The sequence below is a fragment of the Aethina tumida genome, chromosome 2 (assembly GCF_024364675.1).
Source record: "Aethina tumida isolate Nest 87 chromosome 2, icAetTumi1.1, whole genome shotgun sequence".
In the NCBI taxonomy this organism is placed as follows: domain Eukaryota; kingdom Metazoa; phylum Arthropoda; class Insecta; order Coleoptera; family Nitidulidae; genus Aethina; species Aethina tumida.
In genome coordinates this window covers 7,975,345-8,001,511 of record NC_065436.1, presented here as the reverse complement: position 1 = coordinate 8,001,511, position 26,167 = coordinate 7,975,345, and the positions used below count along the sequence as shown (strand labels likewise).

The 26,167-nt window shown below is 28.8% G+C and overlaps 1 protein-coding gene across 2 annotated transcripts in view; it reads left to right on the top strand.

Annotated features, from left to right (window-relative positions):
* Positions 1 to 23,559, top strand: part of LOC109603454 (potassium voltage-gated channel protein Shab) — a 176,857-nt gene extending 153,298 nt beyond the window's left edge. For both annotated transcript variants that reach the window (XM_049962764.1, XM_049962763.1), the window contains 5 exons: positions 8,653 to 8,898; positions 14,542 to 14,832; positions 17,731 to 17,896; positions 18,006 to 18,583; positions 20,575 to 23,559. In XM_049962764.1, coding sequence (XP_049818721.1) covers positions 8,653 to 8,898; positions 14,542 to 14,832; positions 17,731 to 17,896; positions 18,006 to 18,574 — 1,272 coding nt within the window. In that variant the 3' untranslated portion in view covers positions 18,575 to 18,583; positions 20,575 to 23,559. The remainder of the gene's footprint in view (positions 1 to 8,652; positions 8,899 to 14,541; positions 14,833 to 17,730; positions 17,897 to 18,005; positions 18,584 to 20,574) is intronic.
* Positions 23,560 to 26,167: the final 2,608 nt, after the last annotated feature.

Here is a 26,167-nt window from a genome sequence, read left to right as displayed (position 1 = left end):
TTCACACAGGAAATAGAATAAGGCGGATGTTTAAGTTAAGCACTGATTACAACTAATAACACTTTGGATATTTTTGAAAAAATCAATATGATCATTTAATTAAATAATTTGATAAAGATTCTTAGTTCCTCAATAATTGTTGAACACTGTCAATATTCAATAATTATATTTGTATGAAGTTGAATAATTACAGTATATTGTCAGTAGTTACCATTAATTAATTAATTAATTTTTGTATTTTGTATAGGTACGGATATTGAATTTATTTTAGGAGCTTTCATAAAAGAAGAAAAGTAAATCCACAACTAATCGAATTTGCAGTTGTTTCCTAAATAATATTGCAACTGACGAATCAAATATTTTACACCAAATTCGTACTTGATAATATAATTTTTTTGTATCATAATTAAAACTAATATCTGTTTTTGAATATTTTTTTATTATTGGAAATTAGTTTTATTTAAAATTAAAAAAAAAATGTATGGCTCTTAAAAGTCTTAAAGATAAGATTTTTAACAGCTTTATTAGATTATGTTTTTATTTTTTTCATTTACATATGTAAGTTTCAGTATAATTATGTATATAAGTATGTAAGTTTCATTATAATTAATAATAGTCACAGTTTCAAAATATATTTGTCTTTTAGAGTGATATTAAAAATTCTTGATTTGACTTGACTTGATTTAGTATCTCAAAGTGTTACAATGCTGCTTCCTATTATCCAAAATCTTCAAATATATATTTTTGTCACATTGTATTGTGGTCAAAAAGTAGAGTATTAAAAATATTAAATTATAAGTTTATGATTTTAAATATTTAATTATTATCATGAAACAACATTGTGATAAAAAATGAACTATAAAAAAAAATAAATTACAATTTGTGTTTGATTTTAAATATTTAATTATTATCATTAAAAGTTTATAAGTATATATCAAAATTTTAAAAATAGATCAAATTGAGATGATTGGAATTTCACAGTTTTATTTATGGAACTACCAACAAATTTCAGATTAAATAGATTAAGGGAAAAGCTAATTGTTCTTCTGTAATTCGAGATTACTATATATTCTTTTTCTTAAAATATACATATATAATATTTAATGTATTCAGTACTGTGATATTCAGTAGATAATTGGAGCTTAATTATTGGATAAAATAGACAATAAAAACTAGAACGTTTATTTGTGAATTATTACCAAAAATAACTCTTTACTTAATACAACAAAGGTTTATTGTAGTATTTTTAGAAATATATCAAATACATAAAAATAGTTTAATGCTGATTATTCGTAATTTATAAAATATAGCACATGAAAAATAATAATATTAAATAATTTCAACTAATTTACAATAATCTAAATTTATGTTGAATTAATTATGTAGATGCCAATACATTATACTGGAATTGTATAAATTTTCCCATTACTGCATTTGCTAAATGAAAATTTTACTGGAGAATATTAATGTTCTTAATTAGTACCGCTAAAGCTTTACCACAACATTAATTTCAACACTTCCATGGATGCATTTTATCTACATGTACCAGGTTCTTTACAGGGTCCTATTTATAATATAAGGAGAACATATCTTATAGAAATTATATTATATTACTTATTCTTGAATTTTTAACAGTAACAGTATCATATTTTTATATTATATTAACATTACTTTTGTTGTTTTACTATAAATGTTTCTTTATGTTGTCATTTATTCGTCCTGGGTTGGAATATTGTTCCATCATACAAATTGGATATCAACAATTTATATGGTAAATAATGTATATGTGAATTACGAGAGACCATTAATCTGAAACTTCTTAATTATTCTATCGGTAAAATTGACAGTTTCTATCTACTGCAAGGTTACAATCACTTAGTTGGTTTTATTGAACAGATTCAGAGTACTCTTCATCCAAACTAAAATAATAAATAAGCCACATATTCAATGAATCGTCGAATTGTCCATATTTGTTGAATAACTGATGTGAGTATACGTTCTTATTCTTATGGTAGAGCTGAATTGGGTTACTGTCATGTTAGGTCTTGTTGTACTACATTATAAAACACCTATGTACATTAAATGTACTAATTCAACAAACTGAGTTGGATATATGTGTACCATATATTCACAATGTTAATATTATTTCCTCAACAAAACTGGTGTTCCCAATCTTATAGTTGGTTTTTCTTGGTTGCTTAGTCACATGTATCAAATAACTTAGTACACACGCTATAATCAAGTAAGAGCTGATATACTTAACGCAAAGAAACGGAGAAAATTGGGATTTATATATGCAATATACCTTGTCCCCAATAAACTGATGTGACTTCTGAAAGAGGCCCACAAAATACCGATTAATTATGTTCAATATGAATCTTTTGATATTCAATTATTTAAAATTTTTGCAGGTATTTTATTATCAATGGAGAAATATATAATTTTCTGAGAGGCTTGGTAATTTACAATGTTTCATCACTAGGTGTTATGGGGTGAAGGATATATTTTTAATGAAAACAGCTCAAGAAAGAAATATTTTAATCAGTCTAGTTTTTATCCCAAAAATTGTTTTTATATTATATTGTCTGGTAATCCTCCTTACTTTCTGAAATTTCACAGTTAGTATGAAATGTTTAAGGTAGTCAATGCCATGTCTTAAAATTTATTTAGTTTAGCGTCTTAGTTATTCAATTGGTTAGTTTTAAAATAGCCTTATAGGTGTTCCTTTCTGTCTATTGAAGTTGTGACACGATTATCTTGTTTTGTCACTAAAATTTCTAGGAACGGTATTGAGTTATTGATTTCTATTTTCCTTGTAAATCTAATAGTTGGAAATTGGTTGTTAATAGATTTCAAGAATTGAACGAATTCTATCATATCATGATTACATAAGATGGAAGTAATATCTAGAAAATATTGGGTAAGCATTTCTATAGAACTTTGATGATTAATTGTTTGATTTTGATCATTTTATGGAAAAAGGCCATGAGACGATAAATATACCGAATCGGCCCCAGAAAGTGATCGGGCTCTTAATTTCAGGGAATCTTAGTACTAATAAGATACTTCGATAGTGCGAGTTTCAGGTCTTTATCTATAACCGTTTCTGAGTAAATCGAAAATACTGAAAATTAGAAAAATTTAATTTTCTCAGCGCTGTGTGAATCGATTGATCTAGATGCCGGATATGTTTTGGGGGACGATGGTAGTTTTTCGAAAAAAAAATGAGAGCTATATCGGTTCACAAGGACCTTAAAAAAAATGAGTTTATTTTCTTAATTTCAATTTTTAACCATCTTACGATTATGACACAATTATGAAACTATTTTTTTTTGAATTCCTCGTCCAATTTTCGATGAATATATGAGCTTTTGGAATTTTTAAAAACGGTACGCCATATTGAAAAAAAAAATAAAATCCATTTTTTTGCTCAAAAATCGGGTTTTTTAATAATTTTACTCTTGAACTGATATGATACGGAACTTGCTTGATTACTGAGCTGGTGAAAACAACAGAAAAAATCCAGTAAATATGTAAAGTTGTTCATCAGCTATTCGAAAATCATCCATTTTATCAAGAAGTGTAGAGTCACATTCAACAGCCAAACCATCATTTTAGATAACTTAGAAGATCTTAAATTACTCCAATTAGAATAAACTTTTAAGTGATTCAAATTCTCCGTATAAAAGCGTTTTGTTATGAGATGATCGCTGCAACATCGATTCCCATTCGGAATGAAATTTCTTTTCTTAATAAAGCATTACATACGGGCATCTTGAGGAACAACTACTAGATTTGGATTAGAAATAGAACATACATAACAATATCTGTGAGTTACAACAGTTCTCTTAATTTGAACTTCGAAACATTCTTCTGTATCATCATCACATATAACATCTAAATTGAATGATGAATCATCAGTGCTTGACTCATCTTTCACCGATGTTTCCTGATCCTCATCTTCAAGTTTCGTTTTCTTATATTTTTTAACACAATTAGAACACAGAACATCACCGACTGCAATTGGACGCTCAAAAGCAGCTGAGAACTCTTCAGCATCTTCATCAGATTTTATATATTTTGGAGTACCTGGGTTTTTTTTTAAGAATTTTGAACAAATGCAACACTTGGAATTATTAGTTTTAGGTGTCGACATATTTTCACTTAAATAATAATATAGTTAAATAAAAATAATTATTAAATATAGATAGAAATATAGCCAATACTTCTTTGGAATGTCAACAGTCAATAATTTTAAGATTATCTACTGATGGTGAGTTTTCATAAAGAAAAAAAAACAGTGTTACCTGATTTGAATTACAGTTCCATCTTGTGGTCGTTAAATTAATTAAATATCGATACAATAGTAATGTATACTGATTTTATTATTACAGTGATTAATAAAGTTCATAATAGTAATTAAGTAGATTAAAAAAAGTTTTTGATATGAGTGTATCTAATTTTTTCTGTTGTGTTCACAGCTCAGTAATCAAATAAGTTCCGTATCAGTTCAAGAGTAAAATTATTAAAATCCCAATTTTTGAGCAAAAAAATTGATTTTATTTTTTTTCAATATAGCGTACCGTTTTTAAAAATTCCAAAAACTCATATATTTATCGGAAATTGGACGAGGAATTCAAAAAAAATAGTTTGATTATTGTGTCGTAATCGTAAGATGGTTAAAAAATGAAATTAAGAAAATAAACTCATTTTTTTAAGGTCCTTGTGAACCGATATAGCTCTCATTTTTTTTCAAAAAGCTACCATCGTCCCCCAAAACATATCCGGCATCTAGATCAATCGATTCACACAGTGATGAAAAAATTAATTTTTCCTAACTTTCAGTATTTTTTGATTTATTCAGAAACGGTTATAGATAAAGACCTGAAACTCGCGCTATCGAAGTATCTTATTAGTACTAAGATTCCCTGAAATTAAGAGCCCGATCTCTTTCTGGGGCCGATTCAGTATATTTATCGTCTCATGGCCTTTGTGACAAAACTCTTTATTTTAGATTTTTTGAACTTATGGTAGATTTAAAGATAATTTACTTTTTGTATATTTTATTTAACAGGAGTGGAAGTTTGCTGTGGTACAGTTTTAGATATAATCTTGGTGTCAGTAACGTGCTGTTGGTGTTCTGTTAATAGGCTGCAGTCTTTATTCTTGACAGTTTCCGTCGGATCAATTTTTTAACATATCTTTAGTGATTTCTAGGAACGGAATGAAGTTATTGATTTCTATTTACCTTATAAATATAATAGTTGGAAATTAGTTGTTAATAGGCTTCAAGAATTGAATGAATTCTATCATATCATGATTACATAAGATGGAAGTAATATCTAGAAAATATTGGGTAAGCAATTCTTTAGAACTTTGATGATTGCTTGAAAGCACAAATTTTTCAGAGTTGCGTCTTTTAATTGTTTGATTTTGATCATTTTATGGGAAAATTTGTGACAAAACTCTCCATTTTAGATTTTCTGAATTTATGATGGATTTAAAGATAATTTACTTTTTGTGTACATTGTTTAATAGGAGCACAAGTTTACTACTGTGGTACAGTTTTAGTTCTCATCTTGTTGTCAGTAACGTCCTGTTGGTATTTTGTTAATAGGCTGCAGTCTTTATTCTTGACTGTTTCTGTCGAATCAATAGTCTATAGTTTCCCTTTATCCAACACTTCTTTATTTTTTAACATATCTTTAGTGAGTTCTGGGAACGGTATTGAGTTATTGATTTCTATTTTTCTTGTAAATTTAATAATTGGAAATTGGTTGTTAACAGATTTCAAGAATTGAACGAATTCTATCATATCATGATTACATAGGATGACAGTATATCTCGAAAATATTGGGTATGCAATTCTATAGAACTTTGATGATTGCTTGAAAGCACAAATTTTTCAGCGTTGCGACTCTTAATTGTTTGATTTTGACCATTTTATGGGAAAATTTGTGACAAAACTGTCCATTTTAGATTTTTTCTACTTATGATGGATTTAAAGACAATTTACTTTTTGTGTACTTTGTTTAACAGGGCTAGAAGTTTGCTGTGGTACAGTTTTAATTCTTATCTTATTGTCAGTAACGTGCTGTTGGTGTTTTGTTAACAGACGGAAGTCTTTATTCTTGACAGTTTCTGTCGGATCAATGGTCTACAGTTTCTCTTTATCCAACACTTCTTTATTTTTTAACATATCTTTAATGATTTCTAGGAATGGTATTGAGTTATTGATTTCTATTTTCCTTGTAAATTTAATAGTTGGAAATTGTTGGTTAACAGAATTCAAGAATTGAACGAATTATATCTATCATGATTACATAGGATGGAAGTAATATCTAGAAAATATTGGGTAAGCAATTCTATAGAACTTTGATGGTTGTTTGAAAGCACAAATTTTTCAGAGTTGCGTCTTTTAATTGTTTGATTTTGATCATTTTATGGGAAAATTTGTGACAAAACTCTCCATTTTAGATTTTTTGAACTTATGATGGATTTAAAGATAATTTATTTTTTGTATATTTTATTTAACAGGAGTGGAAGTTTGCTGTGGTACAGTTTTAATTATAAACTTGTTGTCGGTAACGTGCTGTTGGTGTTTTGTTATTAGACGGAAGTCTTTATTCTTCACAGTTTCTGTCGGATCAATAGTCTATAATTTCCCTTTATCCAACACTTCTTTATTTTTTAACATATCTTTAGTGATTTCTAGGAACGGTATTGAGTTATAGATTTCTATTATCCTTGTAAATCTAATAGTTGGAAATTGGTTGTTAATAGATTTCAAGAATTGAACGAATTCTATCATATCATGATTACATGGGATGGAAGTAATATTTAGAAAATATTGGGTAAGCAATTCTTTAGAACTTTGATGATTGCTTGAAAGCACAAATTTTTCAGAGTTGCGTCTTTTAATTGTTTGATTTTGATCATTTTATGGGAAAATTTGTGATAAAACTCTCCATTTTAGATTTTTTGAACTTATGACGGATTTAAAGATAATTTACTTTTTGTGTACTTTGTTTAACAGGAGTAGAAGTTTGCTGTGGTACAGTTTTAGTTATCATCTTGTTGTCAGTAACGTGCAGTTGGTATTTTATTAATAGGCTGCAGTCTTTATTCTTGACAGTTTTTGTTGGATCAATCTTCTACAGTTTCTCTTTATCCAACACTTCTTTATTTTTTAACATATCTTTAGTGATTTCTAGGAACGGTATTGAGTTATTGATTTCTATTTTTCTTGTTCTATAGAACTTTGATTATTCCTTAAAAGCACAAATTTTTCAGTGTTGCGTCTTTTAATTGTTTGATTTTGATCATTTTATGGGAAAATTCGTGACAAAACTCTCCATTTTAGATTTTTTGAACTTGTGATGGATTTAAGGATAATTTACCTTTTGTGTACTTTGCTTAATGGCAACAGAAGTAGAAGTTTGCTGTGGTACAGTTTTAGTTCTCATCTTGTTGTCAGTAACGTGATGTTGGTGTTTTGTTAAAAGGCTGCAGTCTTTATTGTTGACAGTTTCTGTTGTATCAATGGTCTATAGTCCTTTATCCAACACTTCTTTATTTTTTGTCTATTAGTAAAACTTTTGTCGGTTTTTTAGGATTTTGGTAGTTCTGAATGTATTAGGGAGGACTTTAATAAGTCTATATTTTTAATTAATATTATTATAATCACCCTCATTATCAACAACATTTTGCTATATATTATACAAATTTCCAAATCCGGGTCGATAATTGATTTTTAAGTAAATATCTCGAGGTGACTTTATCTCCCCTTCGAGATATACAATGAGCTGACAAATGACTCATATGATCAAATATGGACATGCGCAGAAACGACTTTACTACTAATTAGTGCTGTATTAGTCACAAGGATGTTCTAATTTTAATATATTTATTTAAATTAAAATGGAAAAATAATAAGTAAGTAAAATGTTTTGAACCTGATAATGTATTAATAATACTTACATATACTTATTATAATTGCAGCATACCTGTTTGTTTACTTTATGTAAATTTAGTTATTATGTATAACAATGGCGTGACACCAAAATTTAAATTTGTTACTTTCTGACCACTCTACACTAAATCCGAACAAAACAAATGCATATAGGCATGTCTAAAATCCCTAGTTAAAGGTTTGTACATTTAAAAAAAAATTGCACGCAAGCTCTTGTTCAGGTCACCTTTGCACGCACCATAGTTTTTAATAATTAATTATTATTCTCTTTAATTTGCTTGATTTTTAGGAAAACGAGAAGTAATGCACGCATACTTTTAGATTAGTAATATTAATTAGATTTTTATAATTTTTGAACACAGTATCTAGTTCAAGTTATTCTTGTTACAATAGACCCCACGTTTAAGTACACTACATTTATGATTTACGTGAAGTTTATTACCAAACGAGAACACGCAATCTTCCGTTTTTATATACTAGGGAAGTGCATTATACTTGGTAATCCAAATCGAATGTACTTCAAAGTATATTTTAGTACGATTTAAATTTATCTAACACAATTATCAAATGTGATATGGATATACATCTGAAGAGGTAATAACACGGTAAAGATTACGTGTTCCCGAATATAACTAAACAACGCCTCAATCAGAATGTTAACAAAATCGAGTTGGTCTCAGGATTTCAAAGAGTTCATTGACGCGGAAAACCTAATGCCACTACCTACGAGTGAGTTTCGCAATCCGGTCTGTCTGGAAATGAGAACGATGCGAGCGGCGGATCAGCAGGCCTTCGCCCTGGCCAACTTCGCAAACTTTATGGAGCTGAATGTCCAGAACAAAGCGAACAACAACACCGCGGACCTGGCCAGCATGGACAGTTCGGATACTTTCGCCAGTTGCACCACACATCCGTTCAATTCGCAGGTATTGTGATGATATAATTTAAATGTGGCTAGTTCTTACACTGAAGGAATTTTGGTGGACTCAACTCATAGGATAGCTCTATAGTTTTTTAATTTTTTAATTAGCCCAAATTAACTTGTATTTGGGCATTGAGTTTCAATGAGATCAAAAAATATCTTTTTGGAGAGAAATTGTCGTTTTATGTTTTCGATCATTGGACATATTTAAAAAAAATTTCACTAAATCCATTAAATTTCGTTCCATGTCGGTGACGCGAACGTACGTGATTTATCCATACAAAAAGTGTCTAAGGCGCACAGCACACTGCGCGTGCGCCAGTCATGAGCATGTCAATGACGCGAACGCATAATATTTCCCTACCAAAAAGTGCCCAACGCGGCTAAAGAAGTTTTCACTTCAAAAATTTAAAGTTGACAGTTATAGGATTGTCGATAGAAGTATAAACTTAGAACTTTTAGTATTAAAATATGAAATTTCATAATGTTTGAATTAAATTTATCAACATCAATCTGGTTGTCACATCTATTGACACTCCGAGCAACAATTTGATGCATGTTTATATGGTTTTTTGTTATTTAAATATATTACGGGCTGCACAAAATCGTGACAAAATATAAATACAATTCAATTGAAATAACAATTAATATATAATCATATTATTTATGGATAGTATTTGTATTTATTTAAATTTCAATGTATTTGATTTTTAACATTAGCTACAGATATACTGGTATAAACATGTCGGTGACGCGAACGTACGAGATTTCACCCATACTAAAAGTGTCTAAGGCGCACAGCACACTACGCGTACGCCAGTCATGAGCATGTCAATGACGTGAACGCATAATATTCCCCTACCAAAAAGTAACAAACGCGGCTAAAAATGTTTTCATTTCTAAAAATGCATTAAATCTATTATTATTTGTTAGGAAAGGCTAATTTTCAGTTTACGCACTTTTGTTAACGTATAAAAAACAAGTACTTTTGCTTAATAAACATCCCTCTTTCGATTGTAATTGGAACCAAAATATGTACAACCGGTCACTTGATTTCAATACTGATTTTGAATGATTATTTGGGAAATTTACCTTCTAAACTTATCCCCCACGATATTTGGTATATATATATATATATATATATATATATATATATATATATATATAACATATAAAGACGAAATTGTGCGCATTGGTAACAGATGATAAGATAATTGGGCGCTGATTTTTTCCTTGAACGTTCATCAGATATAAAGATGACCCTGAAAATTTCGAATATTTATATATAGAGATTCCTTTTAGACAGTATTCTCCTCTATGAACACTCTACTTTCAAAACAGTCATAGATATTAGTGTAAAACTCATTTCCGACTTAACTGGAGGCTTCTAACGAAACCACTGCATTATTAAAATTTTACCTGATTTCAAAATTCTCTCAAATATGCAGCTGTAACTCACCCTCTAGTTCCGGACTTTTATTCTTAAGGTCTAGTTCTCGGGTACCTCTTGAAACGGCGACAGACACATAGTTTATTGGTCTAGTAACCGAGGTTACCAGCCAAATCAACAACTTTTTTCTTTTGTCTGAATTTATTAACAAAAGAAGGACGAGCATGTCGGTGACTCGAACCTATAAGATTTTCCCCTACCAAAAAGTGCCCAACGCGGCTAAAGAAGTTTTCACTTCAAAAATTTAAAGATGGCAGTTATAGAAGTGAGAACTTTTAGAATTAAAATTTGAAATTTCATACTGTTTGAATTAAATTTATTAACATCAATCTGGTTTTCACATCTATTGACACTCCGAGCAACAATTTTATGCATGTTTATATGGTTTTTTGTTCTTTAAATATATTACGGGCTGCACAAGATCATGACAAAATATAAATACAATTCAATTGAAATGACAATTAATATACAATCATATTATTTATGGATAGTATTTCTATTTACTTAAATTTCAATCATTGTCATCATTAATTTCAACAATACTTAGACTTTTTGTACTTTCAATTATATCATTTTGTTCTAAAAAAGATACAATAGGTTTATGGTAACTAAAGTAAGAAATGAAAATGTTTGATTCAAATTTATCTAAGTAAAAGCGGTATCGATTGTCGTTTTATGTTTTGTTGTACTGAGTTTTCGATCATTGACATATTTAAATAAATTTTTCACTAAATCCATTCAATTTCACTTAGAAGATGTACACATCCCAATACGTCAACTGAATAGCTACAGATATACTGGTATAAGCATGTCGGTGACGCGAACGCACGAGATTTCACCCATACAAAAAGTGTCTAAGACTCACAGCACACTGCGCGTGCGCGAGTCATAAGCATGTCAATGACGCGAACGCATAATATTTCCCTACCAAAAAGTACCCAACGCGGCTAAAGAAGTTTACACTTCTAAAAATGCATTAAATATGTTATTATTTGTTAGTAAAGGCTAATTTTCAGTTTACGCACTTTTGTTGACGTGTAAAAAACTAGTATGTACTACTTTTGCTTAATAAACATCCCTCCTTCGATTGTAATTGGAACCAAAATATGCACAACTGGTCACTGGGTTTCAATACTGATCTTGAACGATTATTACCGAAATTTACCTTCTAAACTTAACCCCCACGATATTTGGTACATATATAACATATAACGACGAAATTGAGCCCGTTGGTAACAGATGGTAAGAGAATTGGGCGCTGATTTTTTCCTTGAAACTACATCAGAAATAAATATGATCCTGAAAATTTCGAATATTTCTATACAGAGACTCCTTTCAGACAGCATTCTCCTCTATGAACCCTTCACTTTCAAAACAGTAATAAATATTAGTGTCAAACTCATTTCCGGCTTAGCTAAAGGCCTTTAACGAAACCACTGCATTAGTAAAATATTACCTGATTCCAAAATGCTCTCAAATGTACAGCTGTAACTCACCTTCTAATTCCGGGATTTTATTCTTAAGGTCTAGTTTTCGGGTACCTCTTGAAACGGCGACAGACACATAGTTTATTGGTCTAGTAACCGAGGTTATCAGCCAAATCAACAACTTTTTTCTTTTGTCTGAATTTATTAACAAAAGAAAGACGAGCATGTCGGTGACGCGAACCTGTAAGATTTTCCTCTACCAAAAAATGCCCAACGCGGCTAAAGAAGTTTTCACTTCAAAAATATAAAGTTGACAGTTATAGGATTGCCGATAGAAGTGGAAACTTAGAACTTTTAGTATTAAAATATGAAATTTTATAATGTTTGAATTAAATTTATCAACATCAATCTGGTTGTCACATCTATTGACATTTCGAGCAACAATTTGATGCATGTTTATATGGTTTTTTGTTATTTAAATATATTACGGGCTGCACAAAATCATAACAAAATATAAATACAATTCAATTTAAATGACAATTAATATATAATCATATTATTTATGGATAGTATTTGTATTTATTTAAATTTCAATGTATTTGATTTTTAACATTATTTTAATTGTTTGCATCATTGCCATGATTAATTTCAACAATACTTAGACTTTTTGTACTTTCAATTATATCATTTTGTTTTAAAAAGATTCAATAGGTTTATGGTAACTAAAGTAAGAAATGAAAATGTTTGATTCAAAATTGTTTAAGTACCGCGTAAAAGCGGCATAGATTGTCGTTTTATGTTTTGTAGTACTGAGTTTTCCATTATTGGACATATTTAAATATATTTTTCATTAAATCCATTCAATTTCACTTATAAGATATACACATCACAATATGCCAACTGTCTAGCTACAGATTTACTGGTATAAACATGTCGGTGACGCTAACGCACGAGATTTCACCCATACAAAAAGTGTCTAAGGCGCACAGCACACTGCGCGTGCGCCAGTCATGAGCATGTCAATGACGCGAACGTATAATATTTCCTTACCAAAAAGTGACCAACGCGACTAAAGAAGTTTTCACTTCTAAAAATGCATTAATTATTATTTGTTACGAAATGCTAATTTTCAGTTTACACTCATTTATTGACGTATAAATAATAAGTATATTTTACTTTTGCTTAATAAACATCCTTCCTTCGATTGTAATTGGAACCAAAATATGTACAACCGGTCACTTGATTTCAATACTGATCTTGAACGATTATTTGGGAAATTTACCTTCTAAACTTACCCCCCACGATATTTGGTATATATAACATATAACGACGAAATTGAGCACGTTGGTAACAGATAGTAAGAGAATTGAGCGCAGATTTTTTCCTTGAAAGTACATCAGAAATAAAGATGATCCTGAAAATTTCGAATATTTCTATACAGAGACTCCTTTCAGACAGCATTCTCCTCTATGAACCCTTCACTTTCAAAACAGTAATAAATATTAGTGTCAAACTCATTTCCGGCTTAGCTAAAGGCCTTTAACGAAACCACTGCATTAGTAAAATATTACCTGATTCCAAAATGCTCTCAAATGTACAGCTGTAACTCACCTTCTAATTCCGGGATTTTATTCTTAAGGTCTAGTTTTCGGGTACCTCTTGAAACGGCGACAGACACATAGTTTATTGGTCTAGTAACCGAGGTTATCAGCCAAATCAACAACTTTTTTCTTTTGTCTGAATTTATTAACAAAAGAAAGACGGGCATGTCGGTGACGCGAACCCATAATAATCTCATTTTACTGGTTATTTCTCATTACCTGACAGTAAAATAGAGTTAACATCATAATATTTGTGTTTAAATTACACAATAATTGATTATTAAAAATATTTTCTAAAAATGAGAAAAATAAACGTATACACTCCTTATATATTTATTTATAAATAAATTTTTATTTATTATAGTTACAAAAAGTTTTTAAAAATATTTAATTAGCACCTCTACAACGTATAACCTCATATCTTTTGATTTTACTCAAAATCTGGGTTCGAAGTCCTTTTTATCTTCTAAGTTAATCAGTTTCCCAAGAATGTCCCATGTTCTGTTGGGTGTATTAATCTCAACAACATCAAGATAATTTCGGACAACACGAACTATGTTTGGTCGTGCATTTACCTGCATTAGTAAAAAATTTGGACCTATAAAAGGAACATATGGCACATGTTCTTCTAGAATGTCTAAAATGTAACTCAAAGCAATAAGGTTCTCATTATTTATCACTATCAAGTCGGTACATGCTATTAATCTTTCCACACCAAATAAAGAGGTATTTACGAAGTTACATTGAAAATATCTTTCAATCTTAAAAAACGATCTTTAGCACAATTTCTACCCTCACTTGGTCTCCTAGTGGAATTATTAGATGTAGGATTATAATGGAACTGTTTTGGTTTAAGATTACAAATTATGCTAAATTTAATTTATAATCAGAATGTGGCTTTTTAAAATTAGCATTGTGAACATCACTATAGTATGTATTGAAACATAAAGGATGGCTAACAAATTTTGATACAATATCCTGAGGCTGAGGTTGAGACCTCTTGGTTGAATTTTATAAAATAATAAAATAAAATCACAGAAAAATTATTATCTATTCTAATAAAACTATTTTTCGTTTCGTTTTTATTCCATTATAAAAAGAACTAGCCTTATACAAAAAATGTTGTCGAAAAATAAATTTTTATTGTATGCCCATCTAAATGATTTCAGGGAGATTTGACATCGGACATAGCTGATCCATCTTGCGGAATGGATAGTAACTTGTATGTGAATCCCCTAGACAAGAGCAGCGACAACAGTCCAGTTACTCCGGCACCAGTACCTACGAATACACGCACAAGCGGCGTGAAAAAGTCAGCATCAGGAGATACGGCACTCAGGAGTCTCACAACATCGCCTATGGAGGAAGGGTTTAGAGATTTTGGTGTTTTAGAGAGGGGTAGTCGGGTTAGTCTCAATGACTCACCTTTACCTAAACATAGAAAAACAAGGTTTCAACAAGTAAGTTTTATTTTTTGTCATTGTATGTGAGAAAATATTTGCAAAAAGTCCTTTCATTAAAAAATCTTCAAATTTCTGTTCATTTTTTGCAACGAGAATATATTCGTGTGTACAGGAGTGTTGTTTTAACATCATATGGTTTTAGGATTAGATATTTATTATTTGCGGATATAATAATAATAACAACAAGAGCTTTATTTAGAGAAGTATTCGTTATTATACATTTCTTGATTTAGTTAGTTTAGCTAACATTTTAGTCTTAATTCATAGGTAATTATATTAAAATTGATTTGTTTACTGATGTCCTCTTGTTATTTTCTAATACTACAAATGGTGATTAATAGAAAGATAATATCTTCCAGTTGAAAATAATTTATTTATTTTTGGCATTTTCAGTTTATCACACAATTTATTAATTTATTTTCTTGTCTATTTTTTTATTTTTAGCAACATGGCAAAATAATTAGCCACAATTTAAATTCTAGAAATTCTTACAGGTTCTTATATATAAAGTGGGAAGAAATATTTTTTAGAAGTTCAGGTTTCCAAAATTAGTGGTCAAAATTTGGGAGAAGGTAGAAAAGGTTCAATAAATAAATACAGATTCTCATATTTCAAAATTTAAATTACCTCACTTAACCTAAACTAAGAAACTTAAGAAATAAGCAATAGGATTCAATAAATTAATACGTTGATCACTAATTATGTCAAATTTATTTTAACTTTTGATACATGTTTACAATATTACTTCAGGATATATAAGATGTTTCCAAAATAGATGGTCAAAATTTGGGACAAGGTAAAAAAGTTTTAATAATGAAGAAAATCTAAATTTTTCCTGATGTAAATACAGTTTCTCATATTTCAAAATTTAATAATAACTTACCTCACTTAACCTAAACTAAGAAACTTAAGAAATAAGAAATATGATTCAATAAATTAATATGTTGATCACTAATTACGTCAAATTTAATTTAACTTTTGATACATGTTCACAACATTACTTCAGGATATATAAGATGTTTCCAAAATAGATGGTCAAAATATGGGAGAAGGTAGAAAAGGTTTAATAATGAAGAAAATCTAAATTTTTCCTTCAGTAAATAAATATAAATATAACTTTTGATACATGTTCAAAAGATTACTTCAGAATATATAAGATGTTTCCCAAATAGATGGTCAAAATTTAGGAGAATGTAGAAAAGGTTTTATAATGAAGAAAATCTAAATTTTTCCTGAAGTAAATATAGTTTCTTATATTTCAAAATTTAATAATAACTTACCTCACTTAGCCTAAACTAAGAAACTTAAGAAATAAGAAATATGGTTCAATAAATTAATACGTTGATAACTAATTATGTCATATTTAATTTAACTTTTGATACATGTTCACAACATTATTTCAGGATATATAAGATGTTTCCAAAATAGGTGGTCAACATTTGGGAGAAGGTAGAGAAGGTTTAATAATGAAGAAAATCTAAATTTTTCGTGAAGTAAATACAGTTTCTCGTATTTCGAAATTTAATAATAACTTACCTCACTTAACCTAAACTAAGAAACTTAAGAAATAAGAAATATGTTTCAATAAATTAATACGTTGATCACTAATTGTGTCAAATTTAATTTAACTTTTGATACATGTTCACAACATTACTTCAGGATATATAAGATGTTTCCAAAATAGGTGGTCAAAATTTGGGAGAAGATAGAAAAGGTTTAATAATGAAGAAAATCTAAATTTTTCCTTCAGTAAATAAATATAAATATAACTTTTGATACATGTTCAAAAGATTACTTCAGAATATATAAGATGTTTCCAAAATAGATGATCAAAATTTAGGAGAATGTAGAAAAGGTTTTATAATGAAGAAAATCTAAATTTTTCCTGAAGTAAATATAGTTTCTCATATTTCAAAATTTAATAATAACTTACCTCACTTAACCTAAACTAAGAAACTTAAGAAATAAGAAATATGGTTCAATAAATTAATACGTTGATCACTAATTATGTTAACTTTTGATACATGTAAATAATTATTTGATGATTTTTTTTCTTGTGAGGTATGAACAAATTTGTTTTAATGATAGAATTAATTAATATTAATAGATATAATTCTTTCAAACAGACTGCTTTTTTATTGAGGACTTTTAATCTAAATAAACTCTACAATAATGAACAATTAAAAAAAATAGTAACAGGTTTATCCTAAGAAGTTAGATTTGAATTATCTAAAAAATATGAAACAAATATCTGCCATTTACAATAAATATAATTTCTAACTACTTATTTATTGAAGCAAAGGTGGTGTATATATTAAATACCTTAATTAAACAATGTATACGAAAATTGGTCTCCAAACTCCATCCTTACCTTAATAACTTGTTAAACATAAATAGCCCCAACTTATTTTTTTTTTATTTTTAATGTGTTATCTTAAGTCGACTTACAACCAACTGTACTTTTTTATAATTTTAGAGTTTAAACCCCCTTACATCATTACTCAAAAGGGTACATGTTAAACTAGAATATATAATGGTAAAAAGGTAATGTATGCATGTAACCACAGAAATACTTAGTACAACATAACACATATTCCGTGGTGTTTAATTTACGTGATTATTTCCCAAACTATGCTTACATTTGTAAAATTATCAATGAAATATGGTGATATTAAAGGATTTGTCGAATGAGATTTACAATTCTGCTTCCTTCTTTTTCTAATATGAGAACGATAAATTATTTTCTTAACTATTTTAATGCAACAAACAACACCTTGTGATAATCCTTCTTTAGTTCATGAACAAAGTATCCACATACATGAAAAATTTAATTGATTAACCTTCTTTAATTTAACCGTAGTCGAATGAATATCATACATATTTTGTTAATTTAAGGGGGGCCGACCACGCACAAGATTTGGCGATGCATTCAACCGTGATTCTCAAGAAAGTCTGGATAAAAGAAAGAAGTCCTTTATACCAACAAGAAGTTTGGCCTCTGCCACAAGAATTATCAATCAACATTTATTTGGTTTGCAAAACGTGACCGGATCTCGATCAGGTAATCATTTTTTTAAACCAAACTTTTTCTCAGAAAACTACATATTTATATTCATGGTGTGAACTATTTTTTTAAGTTGGGAATCCTAATAATGTAATTTAAATTTTAGGTAAAAATACTGGTAGTAAATCTTCCCTCTCCATCGAATCGATTGACAGCCGCACCAGTCCCCAGCTCGAATTGCACCGCCGCTCAAAATCAATTCTGAAGAAATCGGACAGTAGCGGAAACAGGAACGCCGATCCAGAGAGCGAGCGTCTCATCTCCGACAACTCGTTGAGCTATGACATGGGCTCAGGGAACGAGTACTCACCTAACAAGCGGTTATCGTCGCCGCCAATGCGCCAACGCACCCTCAGCCAAAAAGCTCTATCCAAAAATTACCAACAGGAACTCGAAAGGACTAGGACATTAAAGTCGCAATTGTTTCTGTTAGACGATATCCTGAACAAAGAAAAGAACACATGCAAAGAAAGCGCAGTACTCGATTCCAATAAAATAAGACAGTGTAGTGATAATGTAAGTGAAGTGCCGCTTTATATCTGTCCACCACCTCCTCCGATGGATGATCATTCACCAACGGAGGAAACCAAATTGCTTCTTCACTCGGCTGTGGCCGTTTCCTCGACCAGACAACCCAGCAATTCAATATCCAAAGGACACATTCCGTCCTCGTAGCATTCAGAGGTGAATATTTAACCAATATCAAAAGAATGTTTATTAACCCATTTTTTGGTGGGGAAAAAGAAATCTATTATTTTTTACGATATCTCGTAATGTATCGATCAAACAATTTCACCTTTATGCTCCTTCTCAAGGTGACATTTTGCACTAAAAAAATCTTTTGGCGTTCTCTGTTTGGTCCATTCAGTTGTGGGTTACTGGTGTCCATATTTCTTATCTGTTGAAGTTGTTTCCATGTATATGGATTTCAATTGATTCCCTAATCATTCTTGTAGTACTTTTTGTAGTACCAATGTATACAGATGTCAAAGAGACACCAACCAAATCAGACCAGAAGGTGCCAGCCACACAAATAGAGATATGGTTAACACCAAGCGTTTATCATCTTTTTCTTGCATGGCAAAACTTTCTTAATCATAAAAAATTAACCTCAAGAGAAAATTGTGAACATCGATGACTACAATTTTTCGTCAATAGAGATCAAGACTTCTATGGAAGAGACATTACAAAGCTACCTTTAAAATGACAACAAAGTATAGAACAAAACTCTGCATGTTGTTTTTTTCCACAATGTGACACAAGATTAAACCGTTGAGGTACTTCCCTACCATATTTATCAAATATTACCATACTATTACAATTACTGTAGCCATGTTTACCATAAACGTATAAAATACATATCAGTATTTGTCGTTTATTTCTTGAAGAGTCTCTATTATCAAATATTTGAAAGAATCAATAGTTTCTTCAACATTTTCCTTCGATATCTTCGTTCATCTTCATTTTAAAAAAACTGTTTTGATTAAACAATTGTTCCCCTTTATATAATATATGTAAAGTGGCAACAAAGTATAGAACAAAACAGTATTTGTCGTTTATTTCTTGAAGAGTCTCTATCACCAAATATCTGAAAGAATCAAGATAGTTTCTTCAAAATTTTCCTTCGATATCTTCGATCAACTTCATCTTAAAAAAACTGTTTTGATTAAACAATTGTTGTCCTTTATATAATATATCTAAAGTGGCAACAAAGTATAGAACAAATCTGTGCATGTTTGACCCAAATCAGACAATCCGAAACATGTTGAATTATAACTTGAAGTTTACTTTACATTTACTTTTTGTTTTCGTTTCCTTGTTAGTTGAATTGAACGTATAAAATAACACTGGTTACACATTAGTATTTGTCGTTTATTTCTTGAAATGTCTCTATCACCAAATATCTGAAAGAATCAAGATAGTTTCTTCAACATTTTTCTTCGATATCTCCGTTCAACTTCATCTTAAAAAAACTGTTTTGATTAAACAATTCTTGTCCTTTGTATAATATATTTAAAGTGACAACAAAGTATAGAACAAAACTGTGCATATTTGACCAAAATCGGACAATCCGAAACATGTTAAATAAAGACTTGAAGATTACTTCACATTTACTTTTTGTTTTCGTTTCCTTGTTAGTTGAATTTTTCAGTTTACACTTTTTTTCCAGAATGTGACACAAGTTTAAACCGTTGAGGTACTTCACTACCATATTTATCAAGTATTACCATACTATTACAATTACTGTAGCCATGTTTACTATAAACGTATAAAATACACTGGTTACATATCAGTATTTGTCGTTTATTTCTTGAAGAGTCTCTATCATCAAATATCTGAAAGAATCAAGATAGTTTCTTCAACATTTTCCTTCGATATTTTCGTTCAACTTCATCTTAAAAAACTGTTTTGATTAAACAATTTTGTCCTTTATATAATATATCTAAAGTGGCAACAAAGTATAGAACAAATCTGTGTATGTTTGACCCAATTCAGACAATCCGAAACATGTTACATAAAGTCGTGAAGTTTACATAAAAATAATGGATTTCTATTTCCCCAACCTAAAAGATTGATGGATATTTTATCATTGATCATTGATACAAATAACAGACTAACAAAAAATTGTCTTCATAAGATTTCAAATTAATATTATTATATATGTTTTGTTTCAGAAAACTGACTCACCCTTTAGGATATATAATTTTAGAAAGAATGAATGGACACATGAATCAATTCGACTAGAAGACCTTTTGATATGGAAGATTATTAAAAAACACGGTGTTAAATATGTTCAAAATGATCTAAATAATTAAAAAAAAAAATGGTGCATACGAAGTGCTTTGTTGTTGGAGAACATTTTGCGTAGAGATAAAAATTTAAATAAAGCATTGTTATTTTTGCCACAAAATATTCTAAAAAGTAAATATGTTAAAAATAAACGTTATAAAAAAATCTTTAGTGCAAGTTTATATCGCGTATCTGCAGATGTCGCAAGAGATTATGGTGTTTCTCATCGTCCTGAAAAACCAATCAACTATTCAACGTTCAACTTGGTCTGAGCCTGTATCGAAAGTTATGCGTGTGAACAAATCAAATTTTAAAATAGCTTTTAAATAATCAAACACGATGTACATTTAATTAATCGGAACACTTTTCGAATAAAATTGGACTTGCATATGTTAAAGATTGTGTTGGTGATTTTTATTATACAAGGTAGTCAATGATTACAGCAATACAAAAATAGTTTTCCAAAGTTCAGAACAGTTTAAATATATATTTTTGTGTAAACATTTAAATAAATCAATAATGTATGTCAAAATATATACAAACATATGTATATTCTCATTTGTACTTAAATATAAAATATAAATATAATATAATGCTCATGAACTTGGAAAACTACGAAAATGAAAAGAAAATAAGGAAATGAATACATTGGATATTTGACTGGCCAGCTTATTTTTATCTGTGATTAATTTTTTAAAAACAAGAATTGTAAATCATAATTCTGATTGTGTTAACTGTTTTCTTTTCTAACTTTCATGACTATTAGATAAACTATTTCTATGATTTAGTATGCCAATAAATTTTGATTTGATTGAATATAATCATCGAAAATAATTGCCTACCATAGTCTTATTATGTTCATTACAAAAATATATTAATGATACTATAGGAGCCATATTGGAAGTGTAATGATAAAAATCATATTAGGGATGTCCACCAAATTAAATTTGATTAAAAGCCTTATAACTAACTTAAGACAATTAATTATACTTGTATAACAAATTCGTTTCAATAACATACTTATTTTGTAAAATTAGATTAGATTATTGAAGACTAGATTGGAAATATTGTCTCCAATAAAAATTACTACATAATAAATAAATTTTGAAACAATATCTGTAGTACATATCGCACTAATCAAAATTTTCTAATTTAACAAAAATATTTAAACGCTTTTTAAATTGGATATGATTATAAAATGTACCACTTGGTATTAAAATTATTGAGGGGTCCTTCCTAATAGTCTTCAATTTTCTTTCATCAATTCAACGTACAATTATTATTTTAATAAAATATATAGACTATTCAAACAAGTAGTGCTAGTTGGCAGTTGTATTAGATACTGTTCAGCAATAAAAAAGTACTTGTAATTGTATTTGAAACGACAATATGTCAAAATGCACTAAAAATGGTACAAAAATTAATGTTAGTGTTAGCACACAAGAGTTATGATTATTTGGAGTTTTAGTGGCTGTGGAGAAAAATGTAATCTGTAGATTATAATGTTGCTCAATAAATGAATACGAATATATTTTTAAATAAGTAATAATAAGATTTGGTGGGCATATTTAAACAAAACAAATGAATAGTCAGAATTTCGTTTATGGCATAAAGACAATTTCCGAATTTAATAAATATGTACATAAGTATTAAAAGCACTTTTTGGAAATATTTATATTTTTACAAATATGGCAAGATTGATATTTATTATTTTTAATTTATTATATTCATCAACGATGCGTATCGGCCTATTTAGTTTGTAGCAATAAAAACATGTATTAATTACCTTTTGTTTGAAAATATTTCATACCATACATCATAACCATTGTCCATATTATCTGTGTAATAACAAAAAGTTGTCAATTTTAGAATAAATTCTTTCATAAGGTTTGTGAATTGCTTTTAATACTTAATTAATTTTTGTTATTAAAGTTGTTAAAAGTTAAATGACATGATATTGTTAGGAGTTGCATATTGTATAGAAAACTTCGGTGTGATAGAAATTCGTTGATTGTACAAAATGGCTTGCATACTAGATCTATCTACCTTTTCATTTTTATTACTGTTGTGTATGTAGTTATTACTTAGTTATTAGCTTTAATTAGCAAACATGGTAATAATATAATAATATATTTATATATAATTCTGCAAAATGTTTCTAATTAAATTAGTATAAGTACGTACTAAAGATTTTTAAGACTGAAAAATTCTACAATCAAATTGCTTAATAAATAACTCTTCTACCAAAATATTCCTTGTATCTAACATAACAATGTACAATAGTGTCAATTTTAAGAACAAACAATTAATTGATGAAATTGATATCCTGAAATAAAACATCAATGGTATTTTCTTGTTTATTAAATGAATTAAAAAATGTTCAGGATTTCGATTTGATTTATAATTTCCTATTATTCATTACCATGTTTACTAGCTCTAAACTTTCACGATTTCTTAGATATCTATCGACTCAGGCATAATTCTGTTTAAATGCATTATTTTCATTCCTAGCTTTTATTTATTATTTTGTTGATAAAAAATTATAAAAATTGTTAAATCATATTGTACTATTTATTTTAACCATCCTAATCCTATATTGTTCATCATGTTCATGTTTTAATTTTCACAATTTTATGCTTATAGACAATCGCAATTTATTTTTATGATCACATTTGCTGAAGAGCAAGACTGCACACTTTTAGAAATTTGTATAAATATCCTTGTTAACGGTTTATAGGATACATTCAATTCATTTGTATATATACCCACTGATTAATTTCGAAAGCAAAATATGATCTATATTATTATATCCTTACATAGACATATCATGTAAATGTTTGTTAAATTGAATAAAAATAATTGTTCTCCAATATTTTATTCATTTGTTTTTTACCATTCTCTACAAATTTCAACGAAATATATTTAATAAGGATATGTAGAATAAAAGGGAAATGACTATTCTATTCATTTTTATAAATCTACTTAAAATTTTTAATGGTATACTTAAAGTTATATTGATACTTTGATTAGAACACAAAAGAAAGAAATATTTAAAAAGTTACAAACTAATTTATTTATATAATAGATAGATGCAACTCACTTGAACTGAATTTTTGTTGTTCAGTTATGCTAACATCCTTAACGAAACCTTAGAAAATGTGAAAATTAGAGTATAGGCAGTAATTACAAGATGTATAATTTTTGAACGTTTCTAAGAGCTGTATATTTAAACTGAAACAAAAATGGCTTTAGAAGTGCAGAGAAAATTGTAACCTCACAATGTACACAATAAAGCCCTATCACGTCATAGTAGAAAGTATTTGTCTAAAAAAATAATAATAAATTAGATAATCTGATAATTGGTAACTAATTGGAGTCACAATGACCATGATTTTAATACAGTGACCTCTCACTTTTTTATTTTTAAAATTGAAGAATCTTAAGTTTAACCTGATGCTTTAATAATTGTTTGGTAATCAATGATCAACTGTCTTGTAATATCCAGGTCAGGTGTATGCAGTGAAGTGCCCTTAATCTTGATCATGGGTTGTACTATCAGCTTATAGAAAATAATAACTATGATCACCAAGAGGAAAATAGTAATAACGAAATCAACTATCGTGAAACCATGAAGGTAAAACATTTACTTTTTATTTTTTGTTTCCTTGTTAGTTGAATTTTTCAGTTTACCCCCTTTCTTCAGAATGTGTCAATGGATTAAACCGTTGACTATACTATTATAATTGCTATGGTCATGTTTACCACAAATACCTACAAATTGTGAGCAAAGTAATCTAGATACAGTAGAATAATTAACTTTTATATTGCAAATATATAACGAACATATTTAAATGATAACGAAGATTATGTATCATTATCAGTTAATATTTGTTTTTCTTTTTACAGCATCTTATGTTGTTTAATGTTTTTAAAAGACAATTTCAGTAAAACAATGATAAAATATAAAAATGTTTTTTGTTTTTTGAGTTTTTTTGAAACAAAGAAGGGAACATCTTAAAAAAGATGGAATTCGGAGGCTGTGTCGGATTCACACCTCTCCGGGCACATGTCTGACATGTATGGGTGACACGACATATATGCAGGTCATATACGAGTTTGCTGAACTAGAAGACGTAAGACAGGCAAAGATGCCAGCCCCCTGTCAACTGGGTTCGGAAGAGCAAGACCAATATGAGGAAGATCCAAGATCTTCCTGGACAAGAATTGGAATTGGGGTTGGATCCGTTAGCTTCTCACCACCACTGGTTTGCGAAGTGGTACTGACCCCCAAGATCATGACAAGGTGGATCCATCCTGGAAAAATGTAGAGCTACTTACTCGCTACATTTATATAAAGATCATTTAACATAACTTTACTTGCTGAGATAAGAACATTAATGGACTTATTTAGAACTGTTTGAATTTCAATGAAACTATCAGAATTTGGAAATACTCCGTTTTAAACAAATTATTGCACCAAAATGTAAAAAATAATGTAGTATATATTATTCTTTGATTTAATTTCAGTTACATCACAAAATTATGAAAGGTTTCAAGATCATTCTATTGTATATAATCAAGTAAAGAGTATTTTGAAAAAAAATACTTTTTTTCATATTTTGTTAATAATAACCTTATTGATTTAAAAAAGACTATGTAATATACCATCAAAAACACTGTTTTTATCAATGTAATACACCCATTTAGTTCAATTTATACAAATGTCAATTTGGTGATGATATTTCAAAAACGAAAGCAGCTAATTTGCATTTCTTTTTTTTTCATATATACTAGTGTATCTCGCTTCAAATAATTATTAATAATTTTAATAATAATAATAATAATTATTATTATTCAAATAATAACTTATAAGAGTGAGTATACTATATGCAACCGTTTATCTAATTTCGTAAATTTAATATTTTAAAATGATACATTTGTAAAAATAATTCTAACCTACTAATTATTTATGTAGTTGAAGTTCAGAATTTGTATCTTACAGTACCTCACAGTGAGATTTATCCTAATAAAATTTTCGGCTCTTATTTATCTGTGATATACTGTGGTGGACATAAATTTGGAAACATCAGTTTTCAGCAACAAAAATTAATGGAGGTATTTAAGCTCTTCAATATTAATACTAATTGAATATTTGTATATAAATAATGTTGTTATAATAAATACCAAGAAACAATTAATTTTGTTTGATAAATTTTAGTTTAATTTGACCAAGAATTTATTACTTGTTTATAACAAAAAAGTCACAAGCATTAATCAACGAAGTAAAGTTATAACAGGTACTGAAATGTTGTACTGGGAAAGTTTATTCACAATTTCTCTGGAAGATTTCTTTAGATCTACATGTGAGATACGTTTAATTTTCTTATTTAGATTAGCACTATATTTTTTGCAGAATTTAATATATTATCTCGTGTCACACCCGAATTAAACTGTTCAATCAGAATACTTTTTAAATCT